This window comes from Hemibagrus wyckioides, linkage group LG06, assembly GCF_019097595.1.
Source record: "Hemibagrus wyckioides isolate EC202008001 linkage group LG06, SWU_Hwy_1.0, whole genome shotgun sequence".
NCBI classification, from domain to species: Eukaryota; Metazoa; Chordata; class Actinopteri; order Siluriformes; family Bagridae; genus Hemibagrus; species Hemibagrus wyckioides.
This window is the reverse complement of record NC_080715.1, coordinates 25424364-25444428: the sequence shown is the minus strand read 5'-3', so window position 1 is coordinate 25444428 and position 20065 is coordinate 25424364. Positions and strand designations below refer to the sequence as shown.

Genomic DNA, 20065 nt, shown 5'->3' with positions numbered 1-20065 from the left:
TCACGGAAAATATTAGGCAAAAATTCAGACTGTAAATTTTAAAACCAGCTTATTTTATAGATACTCCTAAACATAATAATATATCAGATCAGTGCTTAGAATGTTTACTGCCCTTTGAGAACCAAATTAATTTCACTAATTTCATCAAAATAGTTTGTGTACTATCACTTACCTACATGTTCCTTCAAACAGATATCAAAAGTAATTGAAACCTCTTCGAAAAATAAAAAATTATTCACTTAGTACTGGTTATGTACATAAGTTTAGCAGTTATTAAACTAGCAATTATCAAATCCCTGATTAAAGAAAAACCTGACCCCAACCCTTGTTGTGAAACTAGGGCAGTGTCAAACCTCACCTTATCACCAATACCCTAGAAAAGATTGTAGCACAGCAGTTACGCTCATACCTACATAGGAATAACATTCATGGAATGCATCAGTCAACCAGTTAGGTTCATCATTGTACAGAAGCAGCGCTGGTTAAAGTGGTAAATGACCTACTACTGGCCTCTTATCAGGGTTGTGTCTCCTGACTGGTGTTGCTTGATCTTAGTGGAGATTTTGACAGCAATTAATATTCTGTTCACCTTGATAAACTAGAAAATGTTATTGGAATTAAGTGAACAGCCCGCTCCTGGCTCGGGTCTGATTTGCCTGATGGTGATTAATTTGTAGATGTAAATGTTGAGTTCTCTTAGCAAGCAAAGATATGCTTCCTGTTCAACAAGGTTCTGTTATAGGCCCACTGTATTTATTTTTTATATATGCTACCTCTTGGGTAAAATTTTCGTAAACTTTGTAATAGTTTACACTGTTATGGTGGTCACACTCATCTGCATGTTTCAGCAAAGCCAGATGAGACACCAGCTTTATAAAATTGAGGAATGTGTAAAGGCTTATTAACTTCCTTCTAGTTAATTCTGACAAAACAGCAGTGCTTGTACTAGGAACATATGTTGCCAGAAGTAATCTTTAACACTGGGTTTAAATAACACTGTAGGCCTTTTTGTTGTTGTCAAGACCTTGGTATGATTATTGACAGTCTTTCTTTTCAACCATATGCAGATAATATCATTAAGATAGCCTCTGTTCATCTCAAAACTATTGCTACGACAAGAAATCTAATGTCACTACACAATGTAAAAAGTAGTTCTTTCTATTGTAACCTCTAGTTTGGATTATTGTCATTCTTTCCTGTCTGCATGTTCCAGTAGGAGCATAAACAAACTCCAGTTAGTCCAGAATGCAGCTGCTAGAGTCCTAACTAGAACCAGAATATGACTACATCACCCCAATCATATCCACACTGCACTGGCATTGATTTCACATTACGTATAAAATAAATGACATATAAAGCATTGAATGGCCTTGGACCATCGAACATATGTAAACTTCAATCAAAAGCCTACACTATTTGTTGGTTCCTTGAATTGTGAAGACTACTGCAGGGGGAAGGGCTTTCTCTTAGAAAGCCCCACAGAGACTCAGACACAGTATCAATGTTTAATTCTATGCTGAAAAATAGTTTACTCATGCCTTTTGTGAATAGATATTTCATAGGTAAAGGAGCAGAGTGTTTTGGTGAACCGGGATGTTTGGATGCTGTCACCCCCACGCATTCACATCAAACCACTCAGGTTTGATGACCGTGGAGTGGCTGGTTGCTTTATGTCCCAGGGCACCCTCATGTCTGTGTTACCTTCTGGCTCTCAATTTTAGCTGTCATAGCTAGTCTTGACAGTGTCCTTGTTGCACTCTGCACACAATGTACAATGTCCTTAACCATTATGCTGTCTGGACTTGCCTGATTCAGCCAGTCCTGGTTAGAGTTCTTATCATTGGCTGCTGAGGATGGCTCAACATGGACTACCTAAAGATCAGTAAAGATTACTATGAATATTTTATAAACCATGAATGTGGCTCTGGACTGCAATTGATACAAAAAGTTTTGGTACAATGGCTTACAAAATCAATTGCTATGATAGCTTTAGGGCTGCAATTGCCACAAACAGTTTTAACAATAACTTTAAAAAAAATAGACTAGAGATCTTAAAACTAAAATAAATTACCTGGTCTCAAAATTGCATTTTTGATCATACAGAACATAGTTATAGAAAGCAATCATCTATAATCGCAATTATAATCAGACGTCACCCAGCTGAGGATTGGTTCCCTTTTGAGTCTTAAGGAGGAAATTCATTAAAGAGTTTTTCCTTGCCATTGTCACCTCTGGCTTGTTCATTGGGGATACATTTATACATTAAAATTTAAATGTATATACTGAATTATATACTGGCAACCCTGTCATTAAATGTGCTGTCCTCTGCTCCTTTACTGAAATTATTCATAGAGGGAGCTTGGGGCAGCATGATCCTTGGCTCAAGGGGCCTTTTTCATTTGCTGAACTTGTCATTTTTGTCAACTAGGTGCAATAAATGTGTCAGGGATGCACTGCCCTGTAAGTAAATTAATGGAATATTAGCTGTCAAACAGCAGCAAAAAATGTAACTGAAATTAGAGTGAGGTGTGAATGAGAACTTTATGAGGATTAACATTATTTGAATGGCTGATATGTATGGTGAGGCTCTGTCCTTAAGGATATACTGCTACTGATTCAGACAAAAATGATTGAAACCAGTCTAACAGTAATGACTGTACATATATACTAAGACAATTAGCAGTGCAAATTTAACAAGACAAAATAATAAAGGCATGGAAGCTTTCGAGATGCAAGGAATACAAGGAAAAATAGGCTAGTGCTTTCTTAATTAAGACAAGCCTCTTCATCTATACAAACTAGAATAAATCATCAAAGTAATATATGCATAGTTTTTCTATGGATAGCTAATGATATATGAATGAGAATAAAAAATAATCAAACAGACTCAATCTCTCGACTTATGGTCCATGTGTAGAAATGAATCATCGATGTCCATGTGAATGCAGTGCTTCCAGTCTTACAAAGCATGTAGGAGTAGATTTACTTCACAGAATATAAATGAATGGAATAAAAGCTATAAGGGCTCTTTGAGATGAATGTTGCTCACAAATGATAGTGGAGGGAAGGCGTGAGGCATGCAGTAAATTAGAGTATGTCTATAGAGGTATTTCCTGACAAACTCATGACTAACTCATCTAACAAAAACATCACCACACACACACACACACTCACACACACAGTTTGTATTTAATTGCCATCACACAGACTGAGTCACTGTTGCCCCCTCACACTGACTCATATTTCATGTAATATACTCATATTATATGACCAAAAATATGTGGACACCAGACCACTAAATATCCCGCCATTCCAAACCATGGGCATTAATAAGGAGTTGGTCCCCTAATAGCTTACCTATAGATTTCTGGAACATGGCTGTGTGGCTAGCTGTTTGGAGAAAAGCCTTAAATGGGTGTTGTGGTCAGTTGTCCACATATTTCTGGGCATACACTGTGTAACACTCACTATATCACATTTTAAAATAAGTGACTTTTTAGACTCAGCAACCTTGTCTTGCAGCAATTTATTTATGATTAAGGAAAGAAAACCTAATCTCAGTTGTACCTAATTAAGGGCCTGGAAAAAAACAGGCAGATTTCAATTAATTTTCTGTAAAATACTGGCAGCTGAAAGATCCTGAAGCTGAGCTGTGACCTTTAAAAACAGGTCAACCTACTTAAAGGTGCATCAGCATAATCACATGACTTAATTTCATAATCTGTTATAGAAGCTTGGTGAAGAGGTTATGTACGTTCATTCATTTATCTTCAGTAACCAGCCTTATTTCAGCCAGGGTCTGGGAACTTTCCTAAAACTAACACCCACACAACTTTTTGGGGGGGCTGAAAGATCTTAAAATTACAGTTTATGTAGACCTATCCATGATCTTCACAGTACTCTCTGGATACACACAGTGGGTAGTGTTTCTGCCTCACAGCTCTAGGGTCCCTGGTTCAATCTTGAGCTCAGGTTACTGTCTGTGTAGAGTGTCATGTTTTCCCTGTGTCCACATGTTGCTCTGAAAATGGACTGGAGTGCCACTCAGGGTCTGTTTCCATGATATACTCTGGATCATCTGTGACAATGACCATTCTTCTTCCTATTATTATTATTATTATTATTATTATTATTATTATTACTCATGCAGGGAACCAATATTGACTTTGGAGGTGATTTGTGTGGTTATCCCTTGGCTTTACTTACACAACTGTCAATATTTTCATTCAACATTCAATACATGGCTTTTTGAAATATGTTGGCAGGGGTTTTATCATATAACCTGGCTGTATATTTGTCACAAACAAAAGTCTGCTTTACACTGAGCAACATATAATAGGTGCTTAAAAAGCAGGGGAAAAAGAAGATGGTTAATATAAAATTCAGGAACTTCAGATGCCCAGATACAGTAGATATATTGGATTGAGGTGATGGAGTGTTACAACTAAGGCAGTATGCACATTCTATGTACAATGTGTGTTGTGTGTGAGGACCATTGTGGCTATTACATACTGAATATAATGAATGTAAATGCCATAAAAATGTGGAGCAAAACCAGCTTTCAGGGTTATGTAAATAAAAGAGTGCTGAAGAGGTTAAAGCTCAAGATATTGGCAGCTTTCTGAAGCAATGGTAACCTCAGCAGTGATGTGGATGACTAAATGGGAGTAAAGTCCATGTCAGATAATGTGATTAACATACACTGCAAAATGTTTATCAAGAATCTACTGCTAACAGTTACACTGCAAAATATGTGTTAACTCATATTCATAATTAAAAGTATAGGATATATGTTAATCCTGGTACCATCTATCCTGTACATTTTATCATTTTTCCTACTCTAACACACACACAAACTCAGGAACTAGTTTATTAGTAAGGAAACCACTAAAATATAAACAGTAAGGAAAACACTAAAATATAAATAGACAGGACAGGGGTCATTCCAGGGCCAGGATTAGGACTGGTTTCAGGGCTTGTGACATAGAAACAATTCCAGCAAATCCTGGGTGCAACTGCATTATTTACTAAAATGATAATGGCAATTTATTCCTTTGAATTTAACAATATGCATTACAAAAGAACCTACCACACCCGACTGAACTCCTAACAACCATTTTAGCTATTCATCAGCTTTGCTGATTGAGCTAAAATGCAGAGTCATCAATATGTTAGAATATTAAGATGCTTGTGATTTGACACCTCATTTAACTTGGGCTTCTAAAGCAATAAAACATTAAAACATTTTTATTTTTTGATACAGGTTTCATACAGATAGTACCACACAATAATTATGAATTACATAGGCTAGCTTTCTCTAACACATTCACTAGCCACCACTGTGGGGAAGCAGATCAGACCAGCAGGTAATGGAAAAGCAGCAAAACAGATGGCAAAGAATGCAGATAAATGCATGTTGATTTGCAAAGAACTCATTTCTACAATCAACTGCACAAGTCTATACTAGGACAGATTCTCTTAAATCTTCTTTAATGGACTGTTAACATTTTAATATCACATAGCATGAAGTGGAGATATGCGCATGAGATTCCACTCAGCTAGTTTAATCCGATCAGCTCAAAAACAGGCTGATCTACACTTGTTTTCATGTGGCTTGGAATTTATCATCATTAGAAAACATGACTAGTCGACTACATTTTTAATTGGTAAGTAAAAATTAGTAGTTGTGCAACCCCTAACAAAATGTTCATTGGATATTGCTACTATGTGAAAAACACTAACCATTTAATAATTAAAAAACATAATGCAGCCGTAAAATTAACGTGTCTTCACAGCACATTTGATTTGTATTTAGAGATACTCTAAATGTAACTGATGAAAGTGTGTCTAAATACACTACATGCAGGTCAGCCACAGCAGTACAACCCCTAGCCCAAGCAAAATATAACAGTGACTTCTTTTATAGGGTGACACTACTTTTCTTCAAAAAGAATGGCTGGTTTTATTTTTTTTTTTAACTATGAATTTGTCAGTTTGTTGCTTTCTTTCATATTAATGTGACTGTGTTGAACAAAATATGCAACTGAAATAAATAAGCTAATTAAACTAGATATTGTTATTTGTATAAAAGTATAGAAGTTCATTACCAAGCTGATCAGATGCAATTTGCATCGGCGAGCCTTATACTCATAGAGCACTTTATTAGGAACATTTGTACTACTGCTCATTCATGAAATTATCCAGTCATCCATTCACCTGGACAAAATGCAATGCATAGAATCATGAAGATGCAGGCCAATAGCTTTGAGTAATAGTCACAACAACCCTCAAAATGAGGAATGCGTGATCTCAGTGATTTTGAGGGTGAATGTTGGTGTCAGCAGGCTGGATTAAGTAGTTCTATTACTTTTTATATATTACTGCTGAACTCCTAGGATTCACAAAACAGTCTCTACAGTTTACTCCGAATGGTGCAATAAAGACAACATTCAGTGAGCTGCAGTTCTATGGACTGAAACACCTTGCTGATTGAAGAGGTCAGTGGAGAATGGCCAGATTGGTTTGAGCTGACAGAAATCAACAGTAACTCAGATAATCCCTCTTTTGTGGTGAGCAGAAAAGCATCTCAGAATACACAAGAAGATAAACCTTAAGGCTAAGGAGCTACAACAGCAGAACACATTGTGTTCCACTTCTGTCAGTCAAGAACAGAAAGCTGAGGCTGCAGGAGGTAGGAACAGGCTCACCAAAACCAGACAGATAAAGACTGGGAAAATATAGCCTGACCTGATGAGTGTGGATTTCTGCTGAAGCACAGAGATAGTGAGGTCAGAATTTGACACTAACAGCATGAATCCATTGACCAAACCTTCCTTATGTCAACAGCCCAAGCTGGTATAGGTGGAGTAATGTGTAGGGAATGTTTCCTGCTAAATCACTTGAAAGCCACAGGGTATTTGAGCATTTTCACTGACCATGTTCATCCCATCTTCCAATGGCCAAAAAAATGTCTCAAACTGTCTCATCATTTCATGAAGGCAATTTTCTCACTGGTTTTCCCTACTTCAGGGATGTGGTAGAATGTGAGATTCACAGCTTGTGCAACTGCAGGAATCTGCAGGAATTGTGATGCAAACATCAACTTAGATAAGAAATCTATGAATCTAAAAATCGTGTGGAATCCATACCACGAAGAATTGAGGGGCAAAGTGTAGCATTACCTAATATTAGTAAAGTGTTCATAATAAAGTGCTCAATGAGTGTAACGTTTTGATAAATGAGGCCCAATGAAAAACTTTCTTCACTAACTTACAAGCCACTGAACTGGATATAAAACTGATTTTGAAAGTAATCTCTTTGCCAATAGCTTATTGGTTGTGGCACTAAAACTTTAAGTAATGACCTCACGACAACTTGGGGAGAAAACTTCTCGGGTTGCTTTAGAAGAAAAGAAAGAACTGTGATAAGTAATTTAATGAATAATTCATTGGAAGATTAAATTCAAATAAAGTCTCATAGGTTAAAGCTGACTCGTCACTGAATATTTACTTTCATTCTTTAGAAATTCTGTTTACAGCGAAAGGTTAGTCTACATCCCCAATTCTGAAACAGAGACTTCCACATTTTACATCATTTATGGTTTGGTTGCCACCACAGTTCTCATATGTGCTTCATTTTCTGGACAGACGAATCAGCATGTTCCCACGGACAAAGTGGCTGCTTCATTTGTTGCTGCAAACAGGACAACACAAACTGACCATTTTGAGCCTTTGCAAATGGACAGGAGTTCCTAAAATTAGTCCTTCAAAATTGGTGCTTGGTAATTTATCATCAATAAACAGCTCAGGGTTGATAAACTGATCAAGAACAATTTAGAAATGTCTTCTAAATCATCATCAATACACAATACAAAACCATGAAAGTATAAATAGACAAGTGAATAATCTTGCCAAAATGAACCAGAAAAATAACATCCTGTTCCCTTATGGTCAAATTACACTGAAAGTGTTTGGATCAGTTTTAAGTGATCATGTCCAAATACACACACTCCTGGATATTATTTAACAGGTTCCTGCAGAGATGAACACAGTTGGATAGAAACACTGAGATTTAGTTATTGGTCAAGAATCCATGGCCTTGCTGCTGGACTCGGTGCTTTGCTCAGTGCTGCTGCCCTTCGAGGCTGAAGCTTCGTCAGTCTTGGGCCGCTTGGATTCGGGAGGCTTGCACACTGGATCGTTAGAAGGAGACGGTCTCTCTGGGGAAAAAAAATAAAAATAATCAAAAGCTTTTTTTTTTACTTGAATACTCAGTAATGAATAATAATATACAAGTTCATCATAATTCATAATCAACATTATGCTTTGTTGTAAAGCACATAAAGTCAAATACAAATAAACACCTGAGCCATTACAGCATACAGCAACCATTCTGAAAGAGACTCATCACTACTGACCATGTTTGGCTTTTTCAGTCGAAGATGGGATGACAGAGTTCTGAGAGGGAGCTGGAGATCTGGGGTTAAGTGGTATCAGAGAAATTCGCCTGTGTGAGCAAGAGAGAGAAGATTTCAGTTCATTTCGGTTTAATCTTTCACTTAGCCTGCTTCTTCACATCTATGTACAGACTTTTTGTCCAAGAATGCATTTTAACTACTCATTATACATTTAGGGTTTTTTTTGTAATTTGTTTACAAAGGCCCTTATTCCAGTGTTTGTGACATTTTATTTAGCAAGTATTTAGTGAGAATGGCATTAAATAATATAAGCAAAAGCAAAAATACTAAAAAAAAAAAACAAATAATCAGCCAGACTGCATAGGAAATCAATTCTGATACACAAACACTGTTACACAGTCAAAACTAAAGTTGTTAAGTGTCTAATTTAAGATTTTTTTTAGGTAAATAAAAATCTAAAAAGCATCTAACTAGCCTACATAACAGGGTAAAGAGGAAGTGCCCTTTAACTATGCAGGACCTCAAAAAGAGGAACTGTATATAATATCTTCCCAAATTACATTAACACCTGCACATGGCAAAAGCACAGTATGTAGTAACAACTACAGACTATCACCAGCATAAAATCCTACACCCATCATGATGTGCCAAAACAGCAGTGCCATTTATAGCCACCAGCAATATGCATGTCTAAAACACATTCTGGCAAAGAAAGATATTTATTGAACAAATCTTATATACATACAAATCCATTTGGAATTATATTGTAATCTACACCAATTCCAACACAGTCTAATAGATACACCTACAAAAGAAAAAAAGAAATTGAGCTAAATGCTCCAAGTTAGTGATTCAAGCTTCAAGAAGTTAACTATCACTGTATGATCTAGAAAACATAAGAATTTCAGTTTGTGAGAGCTCAGTGTGGGCTGAGCCACATGTATGATGATCTAGCCACCTGACCACCACAACCATACTTGGGCCTTCTGAAAATTGCTGCAGCAATTCTGTAAACACACGATGGTACAGAATATCTTTGTATGCATTAAGATTTCCTTTTACTGGATCTAAGAGGCCCAAACATGTTCCAGCAAGTGAGGTCCAAGAAGACATGATTTGCCAGGTTTGGAGTGGAAAAACTCGAGTGTCCTGCACAGAGCCTTGACCTCAACCCCACTGAACACCTCTGGGATGAACTAGAACACCGTTTAAACCCCAGCATCAGTGTCTGATCTCACTATTGCTCTTGTAGCTAAATAAGCACAAATCCCCACAACCACTCTCCGATATCTAGCAGAATTACTTCTCAAATGAATGGAGGCTGTTATAACAGCGATATTTGCATGTTGACAAATTTCTGTACGGCTAAAATGTGGTGTTGTTACTTACCTGGCTACATGCACCAGTTATTTTAATTTCTTCTTAAATATACATATGCCATGCGTCACTGCATACAGCTTTTGTTAATGTATTAATAATAATTTAATTAATAGATAGTATAAATTATGTGTCATGTGAATTTATTTGTAATTACTTATTTTTTAGTTAAAAAAAAATCACAATTTCTTCAATACCTTCTAGGTCATGTGACCCAAAACAATCTAATTGGAAACCCCCACGAGGTACACCTCATTATCCCAAAATATGTTTTCACTGATTTTTATTTGTCGACGGTCCCTAAAATACCGCTTCCAAACGTCTAATGTCCGAATATAAAACTAACTTCACCGCAGTTGAGATGCTGAAGTATGGAACTTGTAGTGTTGTGGTACACCAGTTCAGTCTTACAGTAATCACACTGTACAGAGTTTTAGTTTGAAATGATCACAAACTTTGAAAACTTTCCGCCATTTTCTTTGGCCTGAATCTTCTCTGTATGTAGTTACAGTAAATGGACTAAATGAAGCTTTGAGGCAACTAATTTGCCTTGATGATTTTTTGTATTCGAATTACTCGAGTTACTCGAGGAATCGTTTGAGCCCTACACCTATCAAAGACTAGAAGAACCATAAGAACCCGACAGGGTTGCCCAATATAGGGTGGCAAAAGTAAAAGAGTAGAACATAAGGATAAATACAAACATTATCTACCACTTATGCATATTTATTAAACACTTGTGTCATGCTTGTTGGTGCTGTAACCCTCATTTAAAAAAATGCATATCACAAGCTGAAAAGTTACATTTTTAACTTGTTACATAAAATTTACTATAATGATGTAAGCCATCATAACTATGACGACTCATGAACTTGACTCGTGTAAAAAAATAAAATCAATTGATTAGAAGAACTTCAAATTTAAGAAGGTCTCAGAGTCACTTTCTTACCTAGGAGTGGGTCCTTTAGGTGCTGTGGAGTTTCTGGCACTGATGGGAGCAAGTGGGGTGCTTGAGGTAGTTTGGGTAGTTTTGGGGGTAAGTGGTCCCCGGCTAGCCAGAGGAGTGGAAGGAGCAGATTTGGGCATACTGGGACTGCTGGTGGGAGGTTCAGTGGATGTGACAGGAGATTTTGGGGTGCTGGGTTTGCTCCATCCCTCCAGTGTGTTGAGGGTAATACGCCTGGGCTGTGATTTGGCCTTCAAGCCCTGAGGCGTTCTCTTCTCTTCAGAGGTAGCTGATGATGTTTCTTTCTCTTGTGTGACAGGTGAAGGGTTGGTGCGGGGCACGGGTGATGCAGTTCTTCCACTACCTGATGTTCTCTTGCCTTTTTTCTCACTGGCAGTGAGCGGGGTGATGATGTCCAGCTGTGGTCGCTCCTTCAGAGGCGTGCCAAGCTCCAGCTCATCAAAGGACACAAAAGAGCAATAGCCATCCGTAGAGGACACAGCCAGGAATGAGCCATCACAGGACCTGATGTCATAAGATTAGCAAATGGAATTAACCAATGTGTACTACATCAACCATACATTACTACATTAACCATAACTGCATTACATCAGATTTCGCATAACATCAGAAACGTCTGATCAAAGTCAGAATCATTCATTGTTAATATTGTAAAAATGATAGTCTCCTAAAGTGGAGGCAGTAAAACCATTATAGTTGTAAATCCTATTAACTACAAATAAGTGTAAAAAAAAAAAAAAATCATATTGGTATTCTTTTGGAAATATAACTGGTTATGGCATCAAATGTCTTTGTCTTATTCGACACAACTGTGCTACAACTACAAGCAAGGATAAAGCACACAGCCAGTCACATACCCAAATTTAGCAAGTTTGCTTTGATTATGTTAAAATGCCTATAGCATGATGAAGTGCCAATCACACAGCTAGAGAAATCACCTATAACATCTGCTAAAGATACTTTAAGTATTCGGACATACACTATATTGCCAAAAGTATTCGCTCACCTGCCTTGACTCGCATATGAACTTAAGTGACATCCCATTCCTAATCCATAGGGTTCAATATGACGTCGGTCCACCCTTTGCAGCTATAACAGCTTCAACTCTTCTGGGAAGGCTGTCCACAAGGTTTAGGAGTGTGTTTATGGGAATTTTTGACCATTCTTCCAGAAGCGCATTTGTGAGGTCACACAATGATGTTGGACGAGAAGGCCTGGCTCTCAGTCTCCGCTCTAATTCATCCCAAAGGTGTTCTATGGGGTTGAGGTCAGGACTCTGTGCAGGCCAGTCAAGTTCATCCACACCAGACTCTGTCATCCATGTCTTTATGGACCTTGCTTTGTGCACTGGTGCACAGTCATGTTGGAAGAGGAAGGGGCCAGCTCCAAACTGTTCCCACAAAAGTTGGGAGCATGGAATTGTCCAAAATGTCTTGGTATGCTAAAGCATTCAGAGTTCCTTTCACTGGAACTAAGGGGCCAAGCCCAGCTCCTGAAAAACAACCCCACACCATAATCCCCCTCCACCAAACTTTACACTTGGCACAATGCAGTCAGACAAGTACCGTTCTCCTGGCAACCGCCAAACCCAGACTTGTCCATCAGATTGCCAGATGGAGAAGCGCGATTCGTCACTCCAGAGAACGCGTCTCCACTGCTCTAGAGTCCAGTGGCGGCGTGCTTTACACCACTGCATCCGACGCTTTGCATTGCACTTGGTGATGTATGGCTTGGATGCAGCTGCTTGGCCATGGAAACCCATTCCATGAAGCTCTCTGCGCACTGTTCTTGAGCTACATGAAGTTTGGAGGTCTGTAGCGATTGACTCTGCAGAAAGTTGGCAACCTCTTCGCACTATGCACCTCAGCATCCGCTGACCCCGCTCCGTCAGTTTACATGACCTACCACTTCGTGGCTGAGTTGCTGTCATTCCCAAACACTTCCACGTTCTTATAATACAGCTGACAGTTGACTGTGGAATATTTAGGAGCGAGGAAATTTCACGACTGGATTTGTTGCACAGGTGGCATCCTATCACAGTTCCACGCTGGAATTCACTGAGCTCCTGAGAGCGACCCATTCTTTCACAAATGTTTGTAAAAACAGTCTGCATGCCTAGGTGCTTGATTTTATACACCTGTGGCCATGGAAGTGATTGGAACGCCTGATTCTGATTATTTGGATGGGTGAGCGAATACTTCTGGCAATATAGTGTATAAAAATCCACTAATATAATGTAGCATTATCATTTTTTAAAACATGAAGTAAATCTGGATTAAAAAGCATTAAAATGTAACCAAACTAGAAAAAGATTAGAAATATGACACATTTACCAAGATAATATAATGCTGACTGCTATAATAATTCAGTGTATTACTGAGAGCTGCCGACTTGCTGATTACAAAAGTATTATGTATTAAAATGTGCTTGGCTCTCACCAGGTGAGGTCACTCAGGGTGTGGTAGTGGATATTGGACAGATAAGCAAATGGCAATGTCTGCTGGGTGTCGTAAAAAAAGATGGAGTCTTCAGATGCCACAGCAAACACCAAGCGATAAGGCAGCTGGAACGTGTTGGGCAGTGGCTGCACCGATCCATCTGATAGAAAAGCAGAAGACAAAAAGCGAAGATTTAAATAATTTTTTAAAATGTTAGCAAATAAAACTTCCTCAAACTGAGGAAAAATGAGTACCAAACTACTTGTTGGGGAGGTGACTCACCTTCAAGCTTCTTGGTTCTAAGCTCAAAGTACACAGGGCAACATCGCACAGCAAGAGTGGCTTTGGCAGGACAAGGGAGATGAGCTACGGGTCTGATACAAAACACACACAGACATTATAAATGCCCAGGGTTTACTACAGCATTAAAAAAAAAAAACAGTACAGTAGCAAAATAGATAATATATAAATATTAAACCGGTCTGCAACATGGCAGCTAATATGGAACAATAAAGTACTACAACAAAAGTAGACAAATAATACCACTACACCACCTTTTGAAGCTCTTCCTGGAGAAGACATAGGTGGTATTTGTCACGTTCTCTCCTGTCTCCACACAACCAGCTGAGAATACACAAAAAACTGCATTATACCACAACCCCACCTTCTCAAGTGAAATGAAGATGTACCCTTCTCATCAGTGGCGCAATAGAAGCATACCAGGAGCCAGGAGGAAGGAGCCGTCAGGTGTAAAGGTGAGGCGTCTGAAGAAGGAGCGCATACCGTCATCGTGAAACATCCTGAAGTTCTTTACCTGTGGATGTGTGATCGTCAAGGCTTGCGGTCAGATATGTTCTTGGACCTAAAAGTCTTCAATTTCCTCATGTGCTAACTAATAATGCAGCTTAAAAATAGACAAAAGGGACTAGACCATTTCTCTCTCTCTCTCACACACACACACTTCTGGTATAATAGATGTTAGAATAAATAAACATTCGGACTATTTTTAGTCACAATGTTACTTTTGAAAGGACTTCATCACATGTTTATTTTCACTGTGTGCTACAAATTCAATTCATTTTATAGTTTTGTGTGTGTTGTATCTTGTAAGCTGCTGTAACACTATAAACTATAACACTGTAAATCTATCAACTGAATATTTAAATTCTAATCACACAATATTTTACAAATCCCAAATCCTTTATATATGGGATATATAAGAAGTTGACCTAGTTTATCATGTTTGTCAAACTTTAGCATGCAACCATACAGTGGTTAACTTTAATTTAAAAAATATATATATATAAAAATTTTATATAAAAAAATCAAATCCGCTCACAGAAAGAGAACTACTAATTTATCAAATTTAATTAATTTAACTAATTTAATTTATTTATTAATTTTATAATGTTTTTAGACCAGTGTTTTCAGCTACCTTGAACAGAAGTTCTCCTCCCTAATGCAGGTTAGTTATAAACAGTATGAAGTATACTTCCTGAAATATTTACTGTTTTTGTTTATTAATAAATAAAATTTTCAACAAGAAATCATATGTAAATTGTTGCCTATACACCCAATCACCTTGGCTATGTGGGAAACACTGCAAATCAAATAAAAATATGCAAGTGTAACTACAGACAGGACCTGGCAATCTTCCCTAATTATAAACGCTCTTAAAAACAGCAGGTCAATGCAGGAGGTCAACATTTGGCACAGTTACTTAGGGAGTCCTACTGTTACTTAAAAAAAGCACAGAGATGCAGGGATGAGGGACAGAATAAACTGTTCATAATAATCAGTCACACTGACCTCTCCCTCTCCAGCAGGGCTTGATGTCATCTTACTCACACTGTAGGCCTTTTTCTTTGTGTGTGTGCTGTACACACGCATAACCCTGAAAGACATGCACATTTATTACACAAAATAATAAGAGAAAGAAACTCACACAGCCCTAACCCTGAATAAGGTGATAAATTTCTGGTGATGCTTTTAATACACACATACATACATTACCTGTCGCAGCTAAGTGTGCTAATATATTGACCTAGTGGGTCCCAAGATACACCCTGCACATAGCTCTTATGGTCGTTAAAGATGCATATCTTCTGACCTGCATGAAGCAAACAACACACGAGTGAGCAAAACAGCACTGCATAATTAAACTAAACATAAAGCTTGCAAACATACAGTGCATATCATTACCCTTCTGTATATCCCACATGATGGCAGTGTTGTCCACAGAGCCAGAAACCAGGAAATTCCCATCGCTTGTCCATGACAAGTCATACACATCCTCAATGTGCCCCCTGAACAGTAAGGATTAATTAAGTCTAAGTAGTTACTTTAAAAACAGCTTAAATGAATAAATAATTAAAAAAGCACTCCGATATAAAGAAAACTAAAAGGTAGATGTTTTAAAAGTCTGTAACAGAGAGAGAGAGAGAGAGAGAGAGAGAGAGAGAGAGAGAGAGAGAGAGAGAGATGACCTGAGAGTCTTGACTACGTTCCAGCTTTCCTTGTTCAGCTGAGCATCCTCCTCCTCCTGGAAAGTTGGGGCTTGCTCAACCTCTTTATTATCATTAATCTTCCACAGTAAGATGGCTGCATCTGAAAACATACACAAACCAAGGTGAAACCATTGCAAACAGACCATTAATACTATGTAGCAATGCCAATCTTTTTTATGAAATGGAATTATATTCCCACACCATTTGCTGATTGTGGACAAGTGGGACGCACATCACACATTATTTTCAATTAAGCTTTATCTAACTCATTTTTCTTATTCTTCTATTTGATCTTTGGTCAGTGGAGATTCAGATGTATTAGGTATACTTAGATATACTGAGTAAATATCATAAATTAAAAATTAGGAATGCAAGTAAAATGAAGACATTATTTGAAATGAACAGATAAAAAATAATAAGGCACACATCTTTTTGGACATTCCAGGACGTTTCACCAGAAACCTGGTTCAGAGTACAGGTATGCATCAAGACTCAGATCGCTGCAGGGTTTTTTTTTAAGCTTCAGATATGAAGCTTGTGTGCCAAAGACCACAATCATCAACATGAATGAATGTGTGGCACTGTACGATGTATTTACTGTCTTCATTAATTTATACTTAGTAACTGCCCACTAGTTTGTTTACATTTTAGGAAATAAAATTAACTAGAAGAAAACCCTTCCAGTTTAGGCCACACCCACGTTAGGCTGAAATCTAAATACAGATATGTGCAGCAAAAAAACAAACAAAAAAAAAACAAAAAACAAAAGAAGAAAAAGCCAAACCCAATTCTTCATGTCTAGTTTAGCTTCAGGTATTACGTTTATTAGGTTTAGTTATACTGATACACAAATACAGATGGCATGTTAAGCTACAAATGAAATCTGGTATTCCTTTCCTGCCAGACTAATTATTACAACTGTAAAGGTGCAAGGTGGAACAAGAAAGATTCCTGTGTGACACTCACCATCTCCTCCAGAGGCCAGCAGCTCTCCGGTGGGAGAAAAGCGTACTACATTCACTGCTTTTGTATGTCTCGCCAAATTTGATAGGAACTCCACTACAGCCTTTCCGTCTGGCCCCCTGTCAACACGCCACAGCTACACCAATGGAGAAGAAAAAGATGATGAAGTAAACTCTTACTTCAAGTTACTTATGCATTTTAAGCCAATTTACTTATTTGACACTCCAAACATTCCCAGATGGTGGAACGAATCACACATTAAAACTTTATTTCAAAACCAGAATACACTTAAAAGACTGGGAGTCTTTCATAAGTTCTTAACTGGACATATTAATTCCAGCTGTTATCAAAAAGACAGAAGTTATTGCCAAAATGAAGGAGGGAAAGTAATTTACAGCTTTTAAATCAGTTCATTTCTGGAGTGTTCCATTTAAATGACAGCATTAGACCATTTACAGCAAAATATAGCATTAATATTTGCAGTAACAGAACTCACACCAAGAAAATTCACTTAGTTTATCACATCACACTCAAATATAAAAGGCCGCTAGGATTAGAGTTTGACATGACACAGCTGTGCTCTTGTGTAAAATGAGCTTCAGACGTGCAATAAACTCAAAAAACTGAAGTTCTCACCCCCAGACAGGAATTAAAAGATTCTGTGACATTTATCTGCGTCCATAGAATTCAGGTTATAATATTCTAACGTGTGGTGCGTACTGGCAAAGACAGCATGTGAAGAATATTAGGGAAGCTCACTCACGCGCACTGTGGTGTCCACTCCAGCTGTGGCCAGGCGGTGAATTTTGCTTTCGGCGTTATGTTGAAAATCCAGACTGTATACTGGCTCCTTGTTGTGCCAGGCAATTTCACATGTAACCACCTTCATCTTGTTCCTAACAGAAAAGAAAGAACCTGCAGAAAAGACAGGATGTCAGTGAAGATGAAACAGTAATGTCAGACCGTAATGCTTAAAAGGAATTGCTTCATTTCAGTCCCTCCATGAATTTGCTGGTTTTTTGTGACTGTTGCAGCCAATAATGTTTGATTTTGCAGCGTCTCTCTTCAAAATCTGCAATACAACTTTTTTTTTTTTTTTGCTTTCTTGCAAAAAACTACTTGAATTAGCAAAACTGCAAGCACACAATTCTTCACCTATACGTAAATTACTATATGTAATTACATAGCTGTACTTATGTATAATGCACGTAAATTGAAGAGGGCTTTCACAAAACACTGTGGAAAACTGCAGTGAAAGTATTGGAAAGCTGACTGCACCCCAGGCCTCTTCACTGCAACTCACCTTAATGCCTCAATGATCACAAATCCCCACTCCAAAACCTATGGCAATCCCCGATGCCACGCTATATGGCTATGATGGTTAAGCTGTCTACATACTTTTTTGCGATATGGCATATTTAATATTTTATCTCAATGTTTTATTATTTACCGATAGTTACATCAAATTGCTATGAACAAATGTTTATAAGACACATTAGTATTCAGAACACTTGCCCATGAGACATGTGGTGTATGTCAAATATCTTCCAACCCTAACTGGAAACAAACCAGTTGCTTAAAAAAGGAGGAATGAGTATGATTGAATTGTATAACAAAGTAATCTTATCGCTTCTATTGACCAATGAGTTCCCATTAACCAATCACTGATCACTATTAGTCCCAACAACCAATCAGTGTTTGCCCCACCTGGCCAATTTGTTGTTCTTTTATAAACCCCTTCTTGATTATGCATCAAGTAAAAAAAAAAAAACCAAAGTTATAATCTACCATTTTTTTGTTCTGATTTAAATCTGATAAAAATCCTTAACAAGCTCCGCCTTCTGAGGGTGAAAATAAGGATGAAAATACAACAAATACGCAAATAGCCTCTGGCGCCACCTAGCGTCATTGAGAGGATGTACTAGTTTCTTTCCCATCAGGAAAAGGTCGACAACGCTGGACATGCATGTAGGCTTGTAGAGAAACAGAGAGAAATGAAAACAGTTTTTAAAGACATGTCATTAGAATTATTTAGATAAGCTTTAGCATACATCTTTAATTCGAAGCATGTGGATGTCAAAGCATCATAACATGAAATTAAAACTAAAAACACGGTCTATAGAACATTAGCTAAATATAACAAGAAATAAAAAAAACAACAATTAAACAGCAACAGAACTAAGGACAAAGACCAAACGTGAACTAAACAATGCAAGGTCACAATTCTCCATGTTTGATTATTTGTATAAACAAAGACCGGCTGCCGTGATGTTCACATGAGGTTCACATGAGGTACACCAAACTATTTCAGCGACCTAAGTGTATCTTTGTGAATGATTATTTTTTTAAATGCTTTGGGACTTTGAGAAGTTCTCCACAAAGACAGAAAACTGTGGAATCTGTCCTCCTGTTATGAGGGTTAATAAAAATCCGACTAGGCCTGGGTTTAACCCTTAGTGCCTTAGCGAACATCACTGTTCACTAAACTTCTCACTCTATAAAAACAACGCTTTGACCAGGTTTAATGATGCGGAATCATTCCAGCTAAAAGTGAGAAACACTCACTACGAATATTGAACGTAAATAAATGTTATTTACCGCACAGATTAACAGAATAACAATCAAGTCCGTGTCAAAAAAAAGTCTCCCGCTTTCTTCAGACTTACTTCCACCAAAACACCGCTTTTCCCGCGCGGGTTTATACATTACATTACTATTTCCGCTTTTACTGGGATGCCAGATCGCGACTTTTAAAACACGAATTTTTCGTTATGCACTTTGGAGCAAACAATACGGGAGGAATAAGACTCCGCCCCCCAATAGACTATTCTAGTCATATACATATTAGCTGAAACACAGGCCTTAAATACATCATCTAGCTAAAAGGTCCCGGAGACCTGACCTTCTCACCCATATTATGGCTTTTACCCAATCTGTTACCACATATTAGATTGTGGTTACACACAATTAGTAATGTAAGATTAGATTACACACAATTGTCCAATTGTCTAAAAAAAAAGTTTCTTCTGCGCTGTAGCTGGAACTTAGAGGCCCAGCAGGACAATGCCTCTGTGCACAAAGCATCTATCAAAAATCACAGATCAGTGTGATGCTTCAGATTCGTTTTGCAATGACACTATACAATAGTTCACCTCTGTGTGACAGGTGATAACACTGATAAATACTGATATAAATATGGTTAAATCCACTGCATTGCTACGTTTAATTTAATGTATTGCATTCTATATTTAAGGTTTCTCTTATATGTATGTATAATATTTTACATTTTGTATTTTGTGTGTTGTATCTTGTAACTGTCTAAGCTATCTAAGCTGCTGCCCTCACGGGATCAATAAAGTCTATCTATCTATCTATCTATCTATCTATCTATCTATCT

At 37.7% G+C, this 20065-nt stretch overlaps 1 protein-coding gene across 2 annotated transcripts; it reads right to left on the bottom strand.

The window, feature by feature from the left end:
* Positions 1-5246: 5246 nt before the first annotated feature.
* Positions 5247-19412, bottom strand: chaf1b (chromatin assembly factor 1, subunit B). Of its 2 annotated transcripts, none has more exons than XM_058393525.1 (14): positions 19335-19412; positions 17432-17583; positions 16672-16804; positions 15685-15805; positions 15401-15504; positions 15212-15308; positions 15008-15092; positions 13919-14012; positions 13753-13822; positions 13481-13572; positions 13199-13358; positions 10743-11264; positions 8417-8505; positions 5247-8218 (listed from the first exon to the last, which is right to left on the bottom strand). In XM_058393525.1, exons 1-14 carry the CDS (start codon positions 19372-19374, stop codon positions 8082-8084), a joined length of 1896 nt encoding a protein of 631 aa, XP_058249508.1. In that variant the 5' UTR covers positions 19375-19412; the 3' UTR covers positions 5247-8081. The 2 variants fall into 2 exon arrangements, with proteins under 2 accessions (XP_058249508.1, XP_058249509.1); XM_058393526.1 differs by having other exon boundaries at positions 19267-19375.
* Positions 19413-20065: the final 653 nt, after the last annotated feature.

Excerpts from the sequence above, each read along its gene's own strand:
- chaf1b (XM_058393525.1), bottom strand. The coding sequence starts at position 19,374 with ATGTATAAACCCGCGCGGGAAAAGCGGTGTTTTGGTGGAA. Across the intron at positions 15,093-15,211 it reads AGCACACTTAGCTGCGACAG|GGTTATGCGTGTGTACAGCA; the intron begins GTAATGTATGTA and ends CATGTCTTTCAG. Across the intron at positions 11,265-13,198 it reads ACCCTGAGTGACCTCACCTG|GTCCTGTGATGGCTCATTCC; the intron begins GTGAGAGCCAAG and ends TTATGACATCAG.